Below are 17,883 nucleotides of genomic sequence, written 5' to 3'. Positions count from 1 at the left end.
CGCTGCGGCTACTATAAGAGGGTGTATGTAGGTGAGGTGGAGGGAGGGAGAGGGAGAGGTAGACTGAGGATGAGGTGGAAGGATGGAGTTGAGAGGTATATGAGGGAGGGGGGGGTGAGTTGCGGGAAGGGTAGTCAAATGGTGAGTGACAGAGTGACTTGGAGGCGTGTTGTCTGCGGCCACCCTTTGTGGGATTAGGGCGTCGGGCTATAGATAGATAGATAGAAATGTGCCAATTTGGCAAATCTGATTCAGTACTTCGTTGCACCACTATATGTTGCTTATTTTTTCCAGGAGATACTGACTTTGTTTGCTGTACATTTTGGAAGACTTCTGGTACTGTGGTCTCTGAAAGTACAGTATGTGCACATCAGCATTATCCAGCATCCACAACTGGGCTACCACCTTGACACGCCATCACAAGATTCATGCACATGATCAGCCCCTAACTCCTCATCACTTCACTGCGTAAGTATTGTACAGGTAGTCCTCATTAATTTAATTCCTTGATTCCAGTAACTGGCAGTACATGGGGGTACCCATCATCTCACTTGATGAAATGCTACACACCTTTCAGATGGCTCAGCCTTGGTCAAATGGATGCCCATCACCCAGGAAATCAGTTACTACAGATGGTGGTAACCTATCCCTGGTGTAGGAGTGAGAGAATATGTCCCTTTCCCCATCACTTGTGGCCTGAGGGCATACAAGGAAGGGAGGATTGGAGTTCCCCCTTGGGAGGGAGTAAAGAATACTTCCCCATACCCTGTCGTAAGAGGCGACTACAAGAGGCCATTTTGTCTCCAGGCCTTCTCTCGTAACTTGTCTCTTCTGCTCTTCTATCCTGCCTGTTCTTGATATTTCTGTGTTTCTTCCAGCCTTTATTTTCCTTTTATTCCTATAGTGCCAAATAGCCATACTATGGCTTGGTGCTAATTCTTCATTATTCCATTATTCCTTCCCTAGGAAAAAAAAAAAAATGTGTGTGGGGGGGTGGAGATTGGAGTTCCCTCACCCTCTATTCTTTATCCCTGACAAATGTTTAGGAAGCAGCAGATCTGGGTTCTGTACAGTTTGTGCTTAGAGCCCAGGAAACATAGGTGTGTGTTTTGTGGACTGTGAGAAGAATGAATGAGAATATAAAGACAGTCGAAGTACTGAATGTGTTCAAGACTGAAAGGTATGCTGTGATGTGTGTGAAACAGACTTAGGGAGTGGAGTGGGAGAGTGTGATGTGTTTACAGTCAGGTGTGAGTACACAGGGAGGGAGTTGTTTTGTTGATGACTAATGAATGGCAGGGAGAAATAACTCCATCCATCCATCCATCATCCAATCCTATGTTGCCCCATAAGGAGTGAAGGAACCCGGGGCTAAGCAAGTTGGTCCTAACATTTAAGATGAGAGTGACCAGCCTCACTCATCCCTGAGTGGAATTACGTGAGCAATAAACCCCAACCATCCCTTGGATATAAACCTACACAGGCTCAATCTGACTGGAGTGCCTTAATTAACCACTAAACCACCATGCGCCATAATTTGGTTATATGGTTACCATCCAGTGTAATAAATGGTTTCCTGGTGTACAGGGAACCATTTGGCTTGTCACTCAGTGTAGAGTCACCCATAGACAGAAAGAGGAGGAAAGAATGAGGGAAAGAAAGACAGAAGGGGGAGTGTAAAGTCACCTGTAGGCAGAAGAAAGAGGAAAGGGTGAAGGAAAGAAAGACAGAAGTGGAAGGATGGAAGAGAGGAAAGTGCAGACACCCAAAGCAGCACTACTTTGAGAGTAAAAATAAGAATATATCAACTTGATATGTATGCATGCCAAATTCAATTGTAAAATAGTGAATGTGGTGCTAATTCTTGCTTGTGCACCTTCTTATGACAGAGGTGAAGAAGAGAAAGACACGTTTGGGGACTATGTCCAGCAGGGGTGGAGTATTGAGACAGATGCCATGAAGTACAGAATGTTTGATGGGAGACCTGAATGGGAAGTTGAGGCTGGTCTTGTAGATGATGCAATGGGTCATTATGGAGTGGCAAGGGAGAATGATAAAGGATAATGACTGAAGGACATGAGACAGAAAAAGAGGTTATGCATTAGTAAGTCATGTATTAATCACAAAGAGGTACATAAATATGTTTAAGACTGGAGAGAGTGTTAAAAGGATCCTGACTGATTATACTGTACAGTAGCACTTGTAGAGAGAAAGATGTTTGTAAGTACTGCAGATACTAGGATGACAGAGGATGATGCACTTGATCCAGAGGTTCATTGATATGATGTGTGGTGTTGCAAGGGTAGCAGGCAAAGAAATGTACATCTAGAAGGCATGTAGAAGTTGAAAGAAAGAGCAGTGGAGGAAAAAGAAAGAAGTGGTAAGTTGGATACAAGAAAGAGGTTCATCTGAGTGAAGATGGGAATATCTAAGATGTAAGATGTACACGAAGAATGACCTTGAAAGAAAAATAAATGGATACTGCAGAATATAGAAAACCTTTTCAGAAAGTGGTGGAAAAAAATAAATGAGGGTAGGAAAAAGTATGAAAGTGGAAGAATACTAGCAAATGGATGTGAGGTAAGGAGCAAATTGAAAGAATATTTGAAAGGCTGATGGATGACTGGGAGAGATGAGAGCAGAGCAGTAGTGAACGTGATTGGTTTTTGTGGTGTATAGAGAAGGAATGTGGTGCTAGAACATGTAAAAGTTGGAAAGTGAAGAATGCTGTAAAGAGGCTGCTGCATACCATCAACGTATGGGTACATCACAACTTTTTTTCACGCTGAGACCCAACGACGTACCAATATGTTCTGCAATTGCGAGGTCTGTCATTTGCACATTTTTCAATTTTCATGGGTGATTTTTGGTAGCCATATGTTGGAGACCTACCTCTCGCCAGGCGGTGACATTGCCTGACCCTGCGTGCCCCCCACCCTCCCCTGCATGCCATTGTTTTGGCAACTCACCTGTTAGCAGTGACCTGGCCAGTAAAGACATGTCATGCCATGGTCTCTCTAACAACAAAATTCAAGGCGAGAGTGATTCCCCAATCGATGATAATGTGGAGGACAAAGATTACGTGGAGCCAGTGGCAGAAACAAGCAGAAGTGATGAGGAGGCAATGTTGCTGAGGAAGGTGCAGTAAGTTGATGTGTTCTGTGAGTGAAACATCACTTATGTTGCCTATATTGTGTGAAAACCAATATATTCTTGTACTACATATAAATTCGTACCAAATGAACAAATATCTACATATTCTGAGTGGTTTGCAATAGTTACCGCAACCATAGAAAACGTGACAGCAGAAGCGCGAGTGCAGAGAAGGCGGTATCAGGTGTTTGAAAGGACACCTGTATAACTCACTTATGAGCTCAGGTGAGCACCTTTTTCGGTATTTTCTAATGTTTCTCATAAAAAGTGGAAGTTTGAGGGGAAAAAAAAAAAATCTGCCGGAATTTGGGGTGGTCACTGGTGAAAAATTGGCCGGGAGGCGACAGGTTAAAGAATGGGAAGGGATCAGATGTTGATGAGGTGCATGCACAGATGATTAAGTGTAGGGGAGAGAGTGGAATGAAAGGTTTATTGGAAATATGTAAGAAAAGTTTGATGAGTGGAACTAAGTGGAAAAAGGCTGTGATTATGATTTTATACGGGAACAATGGTGATCAAATTAATTTCAAAAATTATTTTGGTATAAGTCAGATGAGAGCTGCATGAAAGGTATAGGGAAGAATAATCACAGAGAAGATAAGGAATATATCAGAATGCCTGTTGAGTGATGGACAATGTGGTTTTAGATGAGTTAGGGGATGTGTGGATCATATTACACTCTCTGTCTATCTATCTATTGCCAGACACCATAATCCTGCAAAGGGTGGCCATTTGACACTGAGTTAGTTGTTTTACAGGGAGGGGCACCAACCCTCCACCAACCCACTTGTTGACATGTAGGAAGCACGTATGGTTTGGTTATATGGTTACCACCCAGTGTTGTAGATGGTTTCTTGGCTTACAGGAAACCACATTACAGTACACTCAATCCTCGTAAATCGCGGTAATTTGGGTCTGGACCAGTGCCGCGATTTACAAATTCCGTGGTTTATAAATATTAAATCTTATGTGAAAAATGAATTTGGTTCTGGACTTTGGCCAACCACCCCCCACAGCATCCTACCTTCACCTAACTAGGCACCATCAAACACAAACATACAAATTTAGGGATATTCAATGCATGTATTTAATAGAAATAAGCAATGTTAAGGGATCTCACCTTAATCCTATGACGAAATTGCTTAAGTGAATGGAGTGGGGTGGTGTTGGGAAGAACTTAGAACCTCTCAGCACTTGTTCTTCCCAAACTCTTTCGCCAGCTTTGAAAACTTCTCTCCCCTCTCAACACAACGAATTAGCTCCAAACGTTGACTGTACAACAACTGTGGCAGCTTCTTGACGCCATACTGCTTAGAGCGCTTCATTGGAGGGTCGACTGGGAGGGGCCATGGCAGGTAGGAGGCAGGGGGAAGTTGCACAAAAAAGGCAGTTAGCTCTCGTACTCCACAGGGACGGTCTGTAGTGTGCAGACTGGCGGGACAAGAACAACAACAACATGGGGGCATTAGTATGCACATAAGCAACCAGGGACGCGCGGTGATTGGTTGTTGGGTCGTGATTTTCAATTTGAATGCCGCAGTTTACGATTCTCCTCGGAAAAGGCCCACTTCGGTGCCTAGGTCCGCGATTTTTGTGACTTAACAGTGAATTAAGGGTGCCGGCAGTCTGACAGCCACCTAGCCATGATTTACGAATCCATGATTAATAAACACGCGATTTATGAGGACTGAGTGTACTGTACTGCAGTTAAATAGATGGTGGAGAAAACGTGAAAAGGACTGTAAGGTATGTTTGGCATTTAAACGTCTGAAAAAAGGCATGTAAGGTGAACAGAGAAGGATGGAAGTTTGATGTATAATAGTATACTGAATATCCCCTAAAAGGAGGATGGTAGGCTGCAGGAAAATGGTGATTTCAAGCAGTGGTCTGCTAGGCTCTTGTTTTTATATGAGCTTTGGGGCCACAACAACAACAGCTAGCTATAGCCAGATACTTGCATTTTGCTTAGGAGGAACTTCTGGCAGTGATGATGAACTATTTCATCAGGAGTGATATCTATCTATCTATTGCCAGACGCCTCAATCCCGTTTGTGGTGGCCACAAACAAATCGCCTTCAGGTCGCCCTGTCCCCCGCCATTTCACTCCCCTGTTCCCAACTCACACCCCCCTCTCTCATATACCTCTCCACCCCATCCTTCCATCTCATCCTTGGCCTCCCCCTCCCTCTTCCCCCCTCCACCTCACTCACATACACTCTCTTTGTCAGTCTTTCACCCTCCATCCTCTCCACATGGCCAAACCACCTCAGTGTGTTCCTCATAACGCTTCCTATCACATCCACATCCACATCACAACGCTCCTTTATATCCTCATTCGTCAGCCTGTCTCTCCATGTGACTCCACAGGCTCCTCTTAAATAACTCATTTCCACTGCTCTCACTCTTGACTTGTGTCCTTCCAACAACGTCCAAGCTTCACTTCCATACGTTAGAGTTGGTATCACAATACTGTCATGTAGTAACTTTTTCACTTCCATGCTCACTTCCCTGTTTCTTATCACTGCTTTCAAAGAACCAGCAACCTTTCTTCCCTGCTGTAACCTTTCAAGCACTTCACCCTCCAAACCTCCATCCTTACTCATCACACTACCTAAGTACTTAGACGTACAGTACTCACATTTTCCAATTCCTCACCATCCAACCTCACTGTACATTCACTGACTTCACCTCTCTCAAAGACCATCACTTTACTCTTCCCTACATTCACCTTTAGATTCCGTTTATTACACACTCTCCCAAACTCATCCTCGGCTTAAAAAAAAAAAAAAAATGGTGTTACTAAGAACTTAGCAGAAGCACAGAAGCTTATGCCATAGTTTGAGCAAGAATGGCTCTCCATTAACCCCTGTCATGCAGTTTCTATATAAGATAGTTTACCTCCCCTAAGTCACTGTTTTATAATTAGTGTAAACTGTACCTCATCTGAAGTTTGCAGCTTGGCTTATGCTAACTCACTGTGCCTCATATGAGGTCTGCAGCTTGCCAAGAGTTAACCCCTTCACTCCAGTGGTGTATTTTATCAAGTTATTCATGTTACCTCCGTAGGATTTTATTCATGTTTTGGGGAGACCTTGAAATGAATGAAGGCTGTATCTGACCTTGCTGTCCTAAAAAATCTCTCCAAAGTAGAATACGCAGTTAATCTGGAGATAGCAAAAATGTATTAAAAAACATGGACTGAAGATGTTAACTTCTCGAGTGCTTCAGTTGTAATACAAAAGTAAGAGTACTGTATGAAGATTCCCAATATTTTGTTTTATTTATTTTATTTATGTATGATAGGGTGTGGAAGTACATACTGATGATACTGTTCAGTTAGGTGAAGATCAGTGGGGGTTGCAAGGCTTGGTCAATGGGTTTGTATGTGTTTATAAGAATGAAACCTGAGAGTGCATGTAGCTTATAAAGTAAATTACTGTAAAGAGGAGAATGAATTGATGGTGTGCAGGGAGGCTGAATGGTCAGAAATAAGAAGAATATGAGTGCCTTCACACACTTACAGTATAGTTCTGTAAATGGTTTGATGAGCAATGATGGGAATTTAGAGGTGAATTGGGAGAAAGGGAACAGCAGTGAAGGAAACTTTCAGGTACACTTTGGGCAGTGGTAAGGAATGGGGAAGTGAAATGGAAGTACAGTAAAGAAGTCATTGGAAATAGTACACTGCATTATGACTGGCACTCTAACATAAATGTTGTAGTATGTGAGTGAAGCTTTGACTGCTGGAATGATACAAGTTAAATAGGGGGTATCAAAGAGGAGCATGTGGAATAATGGGAAGAGACAGACAGACTGACAGACATGTGAGGGAGTACCGGAGCATTGGGGTGTTAATATGAATGTGATGGAATGTGTTAGGAACTTTATCCTGAGATGATTTGGCCATGTGATGTGAATGGAGAGTGAGCAGTTTACCAGGAGACTATGTGAATAAGGTGAATTACAGTGCTCGTCAGAAGTATGGAGCGCCCTGCGTTCCTCCTGAGAAACAAACCTTTCAACATTGAAAAAACATATAAATAATGCATTTTATTTACCTTTAGTGCTTCGTAGGGTAGCCTTTACGTTTCTTCACGGACCTGAGACGTCTTGGAAGTGAAAGGGCGAGGCTCCTGAAGTGCTGGAGGGGTATTTAGTCCCAGGAGTCACGAATGGCGACTTCCAGCTTAGGCAAAGAGCTCACGTCCTTCCCCTGGAGACTCTTCTTTACGAGGTACCAGAGGTTTTCAATCGGGTTGAGGTCTGGGCTATTTCCTGGCCAGTCTGTCATGAATGATACCTCGCAGTCACGAAGCCAATTGGTGACCGATTTGGCCATGTGAGCAGGTGCACCGTCCTGCTGAAACACTCGTGCACCTGTTAGCTCGAAGGAGTCTGGTAAATGATCACACAGAAGCTCCAGGTAAACATCCTGATTCACTCTGAGGTTCTTAGGAAGTACAACAAGATTCCCCAAACCCTTCCCTGAGAAACAACCCCATACCATGAGTGAATCAGGATGTTTAACTGTGCTTTCTACATACCGTGGGTCAAGTGGGTCACTACCTTTGCGTGCTCCTCTGTTATAGGTAACACTAAACGTTGCCTCATCAGACCACAACACTGACAACCATTGCTCCTCACCCCAATTTAGATATTTATTAGCAAAGGCAAGCCTACGAATTCTCTGGCTGCTAGAGAGAAGAGGCTTTTTCACAGGCCTGTGACTTGTGTAACCAAGCTCATGCACCCTACGAGACACTGTTCTCACTGACACCTCACCAAACACTTCCAGGTTGCTCTCCTTAATTTTCCTTGCACTCACACGAGGATTAAACTCCACTGCACGTTTTAAAACATTAACAGACCTTGGGGAAGTTTTCCTAGACCTACCAGACCTCAGTTTCTTTGTGGGAACTTCACCACTGTTTTCCTCCCGAAACCGAGCACACCAACGATGCACTGTCGATCCTGCCACACCAACCAATTCACTAATTTCCTTTGTCTGGTGGCCTGCCTCCTTTAGAGCAATGATCTGGGATATGATTTCACTCGATAGTTCACAGGTAGGTGCCATAACAAAGTTCTGAAGGCCAAAACACTGCGGGACACTCGGTAAAAAATGGCGCAATTTGAGAGGGACACTCGGCAGAGTTCCTCTCTCTCAGGCAGCCCGTGGGCGACTGAGGCGGGAACCAACCAGTGCATCGGAAGGCCTCAGGCTACCGTGACGTCATGCTCGGAGCTCAAACTTGTGGCTCAATTCTTACCCCCAAAATGGGTGATTCTTTTTGGGCCATAAGTATTGCGCGCCCGGCGGACAACGCTGAATACTTTTGACGAGTACTGTAAGAGAGTGGGAGAGGAAGACTGAGGATGAGGTGAAGTACCATATATGAACGAAAGTGATATGCGATTGAAGGAGAACGGAATAATAGAAGACAGGGCGCAGGGTGATGTGGAGGCAATTTGGTTGTGGCCATCCCCTTCAGCTATAGATACATTTATTGTAGACACCTGGTAGTCTAGTTGTTAGAATGCCTGAATCAGAGTAACAGTCTTGCCATGTGCATGAGTTTGAACCCCATGAGGTGACAGGAGCTTTTTTCAGTTACGTATTGACACCGTGAACAATAGGCTCATCATCTCACCCTAATGTACCTGACTATGGTAGCCAGAGCTCAGTACCCTACACCTTGAAGTGGGTTTTAAGGGGTTGATTGTTTTGTTGCTGCTTTTATTTATAGTTATATGTTCATTTAAGTACTTCAGATTCATTCTTCTCTTTATTTAGGTACTTCAAATTCTTTCTTCTCTTTCTTTTTCCCAACCTCAAACTCATCATTGTGACCATCATCATAATTAGCTTATGTGGTGTGGGAGGGTCTGAGGAATCCAGAAACAGGAACTTGAAAGTACAACAGTATGCGTGCTATCAGCAATGTGCCTAGTAAAAATGTGCCTAACTTCCATCCACTCATCTTTCAGAAGCCCTCAGAATCCTCGGCTCCACCTTTCAGGCCAAACAGTTCACACAAACTGTTCTTCATAATTAATGTACGATAGAACCATTTCATTTTATGCTAGGTTTAAAATGGGTGTAACTTCTGCCAAGTGTCGTATGATACACACTTCATCTTTTCATTTCAGATTGGCTCGAGACAAACATTTTTCTGGGATTCTGACGTATTTGGTGCGCCACGTTCACCCACCAGAAGAACAGCGTATCATTAAGTTAAACCTGAAGCATGCAGCATTCAGAAAGGTTGGTGCTATTTATGTCTGCTTATCAAATCATCTCATCCTTTATTGCCTCATCAGAAGTACTGGAGCCTAAGCAAGGCTACTCACTTGTTACATATAGATGAGAGTGACAAGTTGCTCACACCTTAAGGGCATTATGTGACAGCAGACCTCAACCATTCCATGGATTTAAACCCTCATCGACCACATCTGGTTGCAGTGCCATAACCCACTATACTATACAGCTGTCTTTTGAATAACCATTGGGACATAACACACTCTTATCCCACATCATTATAGATGCTGAATCACTCTGACAACTGTCTGCTCTAACATGTGCTTTATCATCATAAAAATGACAGCATTGAGTAGTTTGCATTCTGCACCATACATATGTATAGTGTTCATTTGTTGTACACTTTTGTCATGTTGGACTGGAACAGGGGTGTGTCATGTCTCCATGGTTGTGCAGTATCTATATGGATGGTATTTTAAAAAGAAATATTGCTGTAGTTAAGGCAGTGGATGTTGCCATGTCCTTATTAGTAGTTATAGTACTGTTAGAAGGAGAATAACCCCAGTCTATCTTGCTGAGAAAACCCATGAACCTCAGGCCAGCAAACACCCCTGCAGGGCTGTCCCATGCAGGGAACGGATGTTCCCTTGCAGTAGACAGTACCTAGCCACTACGAGGTGCAAGGAAGAATGTGGAATGTGGAGATTTGGTTCTTGGATGGATCCTGAATTTGCATCTCTTCTTCCAGCTAACTGGGGCACCTTAGTAGGCTCCAAATCACCGCATTGTTTGGTTATCACCCAGTGATGTAAATGGTTTCTCGGGTTACAGGAAATCATTAGGTTTCCTACTCGGTGTAGTCACCAAAAGGCAACACTACATTGAGTGTGTGGGTGATGGGTTCTTCTGCCTACCATATGGAGTGTCCCTAGTGAAAGAGAATAGGATTTGTTGATGATACTGTCAGTTATGTGAAAATGAATGGGAATTGGAAGGCTTGATGAATGAATCTGGTAGTGTATATATGGGTACAGTATATGGTAGGTGGGGGTGCCCATCATCCACTCACTCAATGTAGGGATGTCTTAAGGTCTCTACACTGAATGACAATGCAAATGGTTTCCTGTAACCAAGAAACCATTTACTACGCTGGGTGATAACCATATAATCCGGGTTTTTGGCCGGGTTAAGTGTCCCTCGGATTCCCCTATCTAAAATCACTTAATCATGGCATACGTTTTGGAGAGCCTCGGAGGGCCCAATACCTGCCCAGGACCACAACCAAATGGGCAGATTCGCATGGCCATGTTGAATGTGAGAGGTGTGAATGAGGAGAGCAAGAGCAAGAGGGTGGAAGTAGTGAATGTGTTCAAAGAGGATGAGATATGCCATGATGGCATTGTGTGAAACAAAGATGAAAGGGTGTGAAATGGAGGAGTGAGAGGGTGTGAAATGTGTAAAATCGGGCATGAATTGGCGAGGAAGATGCAAGGAAGGAGTTGCTTTGTTGATGAATGAGGTGAGGCAGACTGGAATGAGAGATTACAAATGTGTCAGCTCGAGATGTATGTACTGTATGTCAAGTTCAAGTTTGAGAAGGTGAAAGTGGCAATGATTGTAGTGTATGCACCGTGTGATGCTAGGAGTGAGAGAGAGAAAAAGACAGGCTTTGGGATGAGCTGGATGAAACAGTGGGAAAAATGCCCAGGAGCTATAAAGTGATCATAATGGGAGCTATGAATGGAAGAGTACACACTGGTCCTGAGGATGATATAATGGGTTGTACTGGAGTACCAGGAGAAAATGATAATGGGAAGCGACTGAAGAATATGTGTTAGGAAAGGAGGGTGTGCATTTGTAACTCGTATTTCAAACACAAAGATGCTCATAAATATACATGGTAAAGAGGGAACGGGGATAGTTTTGATAGGAGCCTGATTGATTACATGTTTGTAGAGAGATCGGTGCTGGGAATGGTTGCTGATACAAAGGCCGTGAGAGGACAGTGTGGAAGTTTGTCAGATCATATGATTGTGGTATTGTTGGCATATGTCATGACAGAATGCTATATGTAACTACAGTATATAGCTATAGGTAACAATATGTTAAACAAGTAGTTATGTCTGAAGTTCTCCAGGAAGAGACGACTACACATCCCCTAGCCTAGACTAATCAAGAATGCCAAACACCTCTGATCATGTGCTGGAAACATGACTGACACACACACACACACACACACACACACACACACACACACACACACACACACACACACACACACACACACTTTAGGTGGAAGCTAGAGGGGGATATAAGTCCGATATCACACGTAGGAAGGTTAGAGAACCAGAGACGGCCAGGAGAGGAGGAAAGAACCAGGGAGAGACAGCCAGGAGAGGAGAGAGATTCCCAAAGAACAATAGGGAGGACGCGAGTGAGAGTAAAGTAGGAGGACCGCGGCTAGCACAAACTGCTACTAACAATACATGGGTCACGCCAGGCTCTTAACTTTTATTGAAGTAACTGTCTCACAATAAACTCCATCGACCCCAATCTGCCTATTTCATCACCACACTTAAAATACGAAAAGGATAACGGAATAGAGAAGGACTACATTGACATCTCCTACAGTGTCTCACCATTACACTCTCTCCTTGTGCCACTCCCATTGACAGTACAACCAGATAACCTTCTTTACTTAATTAAATCCCTCGACTGTGTCTATTGATAGAGTGTAAGATCAAGCTGACAGGAGTGAGGTGAACCACGTGAGAGAGGAGCATTCAGGGAGAAAGACTGAAAGTTGAGATGCAGAGGATCAAAGAAATGGCAAATGAATACAGGACCAAAGAAGGGGAGGAGTTGAAATCAGTGAATTAGAATGAAACAGATCGGGACAGTCTGTGGAATGCATACAGGGATTGCTTAGTTAGGAATGCTGAAACGGTGTGTGGTGTGGTAAGAGTAACGACAAAGAAGAAAGGTACGGCGTGGTGGGATGAAGAGTTTACAAGAGCAGTGGAGGAAAAAAGGATGAAGTGGCTCGAGTAGTTACAGGACAAGGGCTCCATTGAAATAAGAACTGAATATACTGAGAGAAAGAAGCACGTAAAGAGACTAGTGAAGAGGAAAAAGATGGAGGTAAATGATGATCTAGGAAGAAAAATGAATGTAAATTACTCTGAAAATACCCTAGGAAGTTATTCTGGAGAGAGGTGCAGAAATGCAGAAGTGAAAGCAGAAAGAAATGTGAAAGTGTGAAGGATGTAAGTGGTAGATTATTAACCCATGGGGATGAAGTAGGGACCAGATGGAAAGAATATTCTGAAAGCTTGATGAATGGGAATAGAGCCACTGTAAACATGACTGGTTTTGGGGGTGTGCAGAGAAGAAATGCATTGCCAGGAAATGTGACACTCACACAGGTGAAGAACACTGTGAAATGTCTGAAAAATCGGAAAGCAGCTGGGGTTGATGAGGTGTATGCAGAGATGATTAAGTGTAGTGGAGAAAACGGAGTGAAGTGCTTGTTGGAGATACCGGTATGTAAGAGGGCATAGATGAGTGGAACTGCCAGCAGAGTGGAAAAAGGCTGTGATTGTACCCCTGTACAAATATAAAGGTGAACAAAGTGAGTGTAAGAATTATTGTGGCATAAGTTATTGAGTGTTGTAGGAAGGTATATGGAATTATTATAGAGGTAATAAAAGTCCTGGTGAATGATGAACAGAGTGGCTTTAGGAGTGGTAGAGGATATGTGGATCAAATATTTGCAATAAGACAGATAGTGGAGAAGGCTTGTGAGAAGGACTATGAGGTGTTTATGGCATTTATGGATCTGGAAAAAGAATATGGCAAAGCAGCCAGAGAAGGTTTTGCACATGTACGGTGTAGATGATAAGCTGCTAGGTGCCGTCAAGAAGTTTTAAGATGGTAGTGAGGCATGTGTAAGGGCAAATGGGCATCTAAGTGAATGGTTCACGATCAGTATGGGCATGTGACAAGGTTGTGTGATGTTCCCATGGTTGTTCAGTATATATATGGATGGGAAGGAAAGTAGCTGGTGGAAAGCCTTGATAAAAAACAGAGGCTTTAGTGTTGAACCTGTGCAAGGCTTACATGAAGGAGTGTTAGTGCCAACTTTAACATACGGATGTGAGACTGTGGTGTGGCATGAAAATGAAAGTCAAGAGTGAGAGCAGTGGAGATGGGACTGCTAAGGAATGTAAGCCGAGTACAGAGAGTGGATAGGATATGAAATAATGTGATTCATGAAAGATGCAAAGTGAGGAAGTATGTGGACACCAGAATCAAAGACAGTGTACTGAGATGGTATGATCATGTGGAGAGAATGGATAATATTACAGTGAGGGATAATATTACAGTGAGCGAATTTGAAGGACGAAGGAGGTGAGGTAGGCAAAGGAGAAGGTGGAGGGATATGGTGGATGAGTGTGTGAGGAAGAGAAGTATGGTGAGGCTAGGGGAGTGATCTGAGATTTAGCTGGCTGGGTGAATGTTGTGAGAAGAGGTACATGATCAAGGATTTGGCACCCCTTTTTAATGTGACAGCGTCTGGATTGACTCTGTCGGATATCTTTATGTGAAACTACAGAATGGTTCCCCCCCCCCCCCCCCCGACTGGGCAAAAGCTTCAGGGCCTATTCCCAAGTGTCAGTAGTCCTCCTTGAGGCCCAGTAGTCCTCCAACATCTCCACATGTCACCAGTTCAGTGCTAACACCCACCATCTGTATTGAATACATGCTAGGGCTGTCTCATACAGGACTGGTGTACTGGTATTAACAGGGATACTTTTATGACATGTTGGCGGGTCATCTGGTAGATCAAAAAAGTCTGCTTTTTAAGAAATTCAAATCTTTACACTGTTCCCTGCCCCAGCCCAGATTTGAACCTGGGTCCATGAGGACTGCATGCCGCCTCTGTACTAATTCTGCCACCGCCTCCCCCATAAGGTAAAGCCAGGATTCCAGTGACTTGAATGATGAGTGAATGGAAGCATGGCCCTTTGGATTGGACAAACTTGGGCTGTCTGGACATTACTACTCCTCACCCTGCCCTAGGGTGGAAAAGGAGGTCTCGATGATGATGATGATGATGATGATGATACTGTGGGTAAAGTGGGTCACTACCTTTGCGTCGATACACATGTGCTCCTCTGTTCCAGGTGACACTAAACGTTGCCTCATCAGACCACAACGCTGACAACCATTGCTCCTCACCCCAGTTTAGATATTTATTAGCAAAGGCAAGCCTATGAATTATCTGGCTCTTGGTGAGAAGAGGCTTCTTCACAGGCCTATGACTTGTGTAACCACGTTCATGCACCCTACGAGACACTGTTCTCACAGACACCTCACCAAACACTTCAGGGTTGCTCTCCTTTATTTTCCTTGCTCTCACACGAGGATTAAACTCCACTGCACGTTTTAAAACATTAACAGACCTTGGGGAAGTTTTCCTAGGCCTACCAGACCGCGGTTTCTTTGTGGGAACTTCACCACCGTTTTCCAACCGAAACCTCGCACACCAACGACACACCGTCGATCATGCCACACCAACCAATTCACTAATTTCCTTTGTCTGGTGGCCTGCCTCCATTAGAGCAATGATCTGGGATATGATTTCATTCGATAGTTCACGGGTAGGTGCCATAACAACTTGGCGAAGGCCAAAACACTGAGGGACACTCGGTAAAAAATGGCGCAATTTCAGAGGGAGACGCGGTGGAGCTCCTCTCTCTCAGACAGCCCGTGGGCAACTGAGGCGGGAACCAACCAGTGCGTCGGAAGGCCTCAGGCTACCGTGATGTCATTCTCGCGGTGCAAACTTGTGATGCAATTTTTACCCCCCAAAATGGGTGATTCTTTTTTGGCCATAAGTATTGCGCGCCCGGCGGAAGGCGCTGAGTAATTTTGGCGAGTACTGTAGATCAGATAATGAAGGTAATGGAGAGACTTTTAGAAGGTATGATTAGAGAAAGAGTGAATATTGATGAGATGCAGTTTGGGTTTATGTCAGGTAGGGGGACCACTGATGCCATATTCATTGTTCGACAGCTTCAGGAAAAATATATTGGTAGGAGAAGGGATCTGTATTTTGTTTTTGTTGATTTGGAAAAGGCCTTTGACAGAGTTCCTAGAGAGGTGATGAAGTGAGCAATGAGAAAGCTTGGCTTGGAGGAGTGGCTGGTTAGGGTGGTCATGGCTATGTATGTGGGTGCTTGCACCCAGGTAAGAGTAGATGGAGATTTGAGTGATGAGTTTTCCATGAATGTTGGTGTGCATCAGCAGTCAGTTTTGAGTCCCATGTTGTTTATCATGGTACTTGAAGCCCTCTCACATGACTTTAGAAACGGACTCCAGTGGGAGATGTATGCTGATGATTTGGTGTTGATTGCAGAGAACGAAAGGGAGGCGGAGGAAAGGTTTAGGAAGTGGAGAGATGGTATGGGGCAGATAAAACAAAATGCAGATAAAACAAAAGTGATGATATCTAGGGTTGGTGGCGGTACTGTCAAAGACGAGGGAGAGTGGCCATGTGCAGCTTGCCACAAGGGCATGAGAAGTAATTCCATCTTGTGCGGTGTTTGTGATAAATGGGTGCACAAGAGATGTAGTGGTATCAGATGTAGACTGCGAGATAATGCTGATTTTATGTGTACGGCGTGTCAGGGAGAGCAGGTGGAGATTGTCAGGCGTGAAAGGATTGAAATTGCTGGTGAATGTCTTGAGTGTGTGGAAGATTTTTGTTATTTGGGAGACATGTGTGCTGGAGGTGGGGCTGGAGTTAGCTCTGTGGCTAGGGTCAGAAGTGGTTGGAAGAAGTTCAGGGAGCTCTTGCCTCTTCTGACATTGAGAGGACTCTTCGTATGTGCTAAGGGGTCTTTGTATGCAGCATGTGTTAGGAGTGTAATGCTGTATGGTAGTGAGACCTGGGCAGTAAAGGAGGAGGATATTCGCTGACTCAGACGTACAGAAATGACAATGATTAGGTGGATGTGTAGTGCATCCCTGCGTGCAAGGTCTGGGGGGGCTGGGTTTATGATGCAAGAGTTGAGAGGTTGGATGAGACTGGAGTGTAGTTGAGAGGTAGGATGAGACTGGAGTGTAGTTGAGAGGTAGGATGAGACTGGAGTGTATTGGTGTTGTGATGAGGAGAGGTAGATTGAGATGGTTTGGACATGTGAAGAGGATGGGGGATGATAATTGGGTGAGGAAGGTGAGAAGTGTTAATATTGGGGGTGGGGTTATGAGGGGTAGACCGAGAAAGACATGGGACAAGGTCATTAAGTGTGATTTCAGGGTTAAGGGACTGAACAGGGAGGCTGCAATGGATCGTGCAGCATGGAGAGCCGCCATTAGGTGACCAAAGCCGACGCATGCAAGCATGTTGGAGCCTTTAAAAATGAAACAAATTGAATAATCCTAGGGCTATTTTTAAATCTTAAAATAGTAGAAGTGCTGTACAGTATCTAATTTGTGTGTCAGATATGTTTGAGTTGGTCAAATAAGGGGTGAGTCGGTCAAATAAGGGATGAGTTGATCATATATGCGGCGAATTGGCCACTACTAAGGTTAGCTCCCCCCCCCCCACCCCCACCCCAAATCACAGACTTCTTGGGCCATCCCTGGTCCAGCTGTGTAGTGCTGATTAAAAGTTGAAAGGACGCCCTGTTTCATTAGGTCATATTCTGGGCAAGGCATTTCTAACTTTTATGTACAGTATGTCTGACAGTTAGTAATGGCTTGTCTGGAACATGGCACGGTTTTGAAATATCAATTTAGGTGATTGAACACCTAGTGTCAGAATACTTTCAGTTCCAACGTCAGTGTTAAGAGGCCATTAATTCTTATCAGTTATTCTGATTCTTTTGCATACTGCAGCACCTTAGAGGAAGAAAGAAAGTGGAAGAAGAGGAGGAGGAAGGGCCAGATTCTGAAAACCAGCTGAGGCTGAGGGCGGCCCTTCTAGATGCTAGCATGGCCATCTCGGCAGAAGTGAAGGAGATACAACTCATCAGTGAGTTTACACCATAGCTTTCAAGTTTGGGAACATTTTACCTTTTGTGTCTTGTCTGTCTAATGGCATATGCCCTAATCTCAGAGGGGGTAGCCACAAACAAATCACTTCCATATCACCCTGTCCTTTACCAAAGGGCTGCTATCCCACAGTCTCACACCATTCACTAATATACTGCACTTTATCCGCAGTTTCTCATTCCCCTCTTCCCATCCGTCTCTGCCACATACTCTCCTAGTTAATCTCTAACTTCATGCACTTCACATGACCAAATCATTTCAGGATACTCCTCTCAGCACATTCTAGAACATCCCCATCAGCAACACAGAACTCCCAGACTTCAACATTTATCTGTCAGTTTCCATATAACATGTTTTTCAGAAATCAACTCATTTGCACTCTTCTCATTCTTGACTTGTGTCCTTCCAGC

At 44.1% G+C, this 17,883-nt stretch overlaps 1 protein-coding gene across 1 annotated transcript in view; it reads left to right on the top strand.

Annotated features, from left to right (window-relative positions):
• The first annotated feature begins 361 nt into the window (after positions 1–361).
• LOC145409650 (uncharacterized) overlaps positions 362–17,883 on the top strand; it is a 66,115-nt gene continuing 48,593 nt past the window's right edge. The window contains exons 1-3 of the mRNA XM_080280002.1: positions 362–468; positions 9,304–9,418; positions 17,318–17,453. Coding sequence (XP_080136128.1) covers positions 362–468; positions 9,304–9,418; positions 17,318–17,453 — 358 coding nt within the window. The remainder of the gene's footprint in view (positions 469–9,303; positions 9,419–17,317; positions 17,454–17,883) is intronic.

Source organism: Coenobita brevimanus, chromosome 82, assembly GCF_032717465.1.
Source record: "Coenobita brevimanus isolate Jiangsu-jjx chromosome 82, ASM3271746v2, whole genome shotgun sequence".
Taxonomy (NCBI): domain Eukaryota; kingdom Metazoa; phylum Arthropoda; class Malacostraca; order Decapoda; family Coenobitidae; genus Coenobita; species Coenobita brevimanus.
The sequence above is the reverse complement of the archived record's forward strand: the minus strand, read 5'-3'. Positions and strand labels throughout refer to the sequence as shown.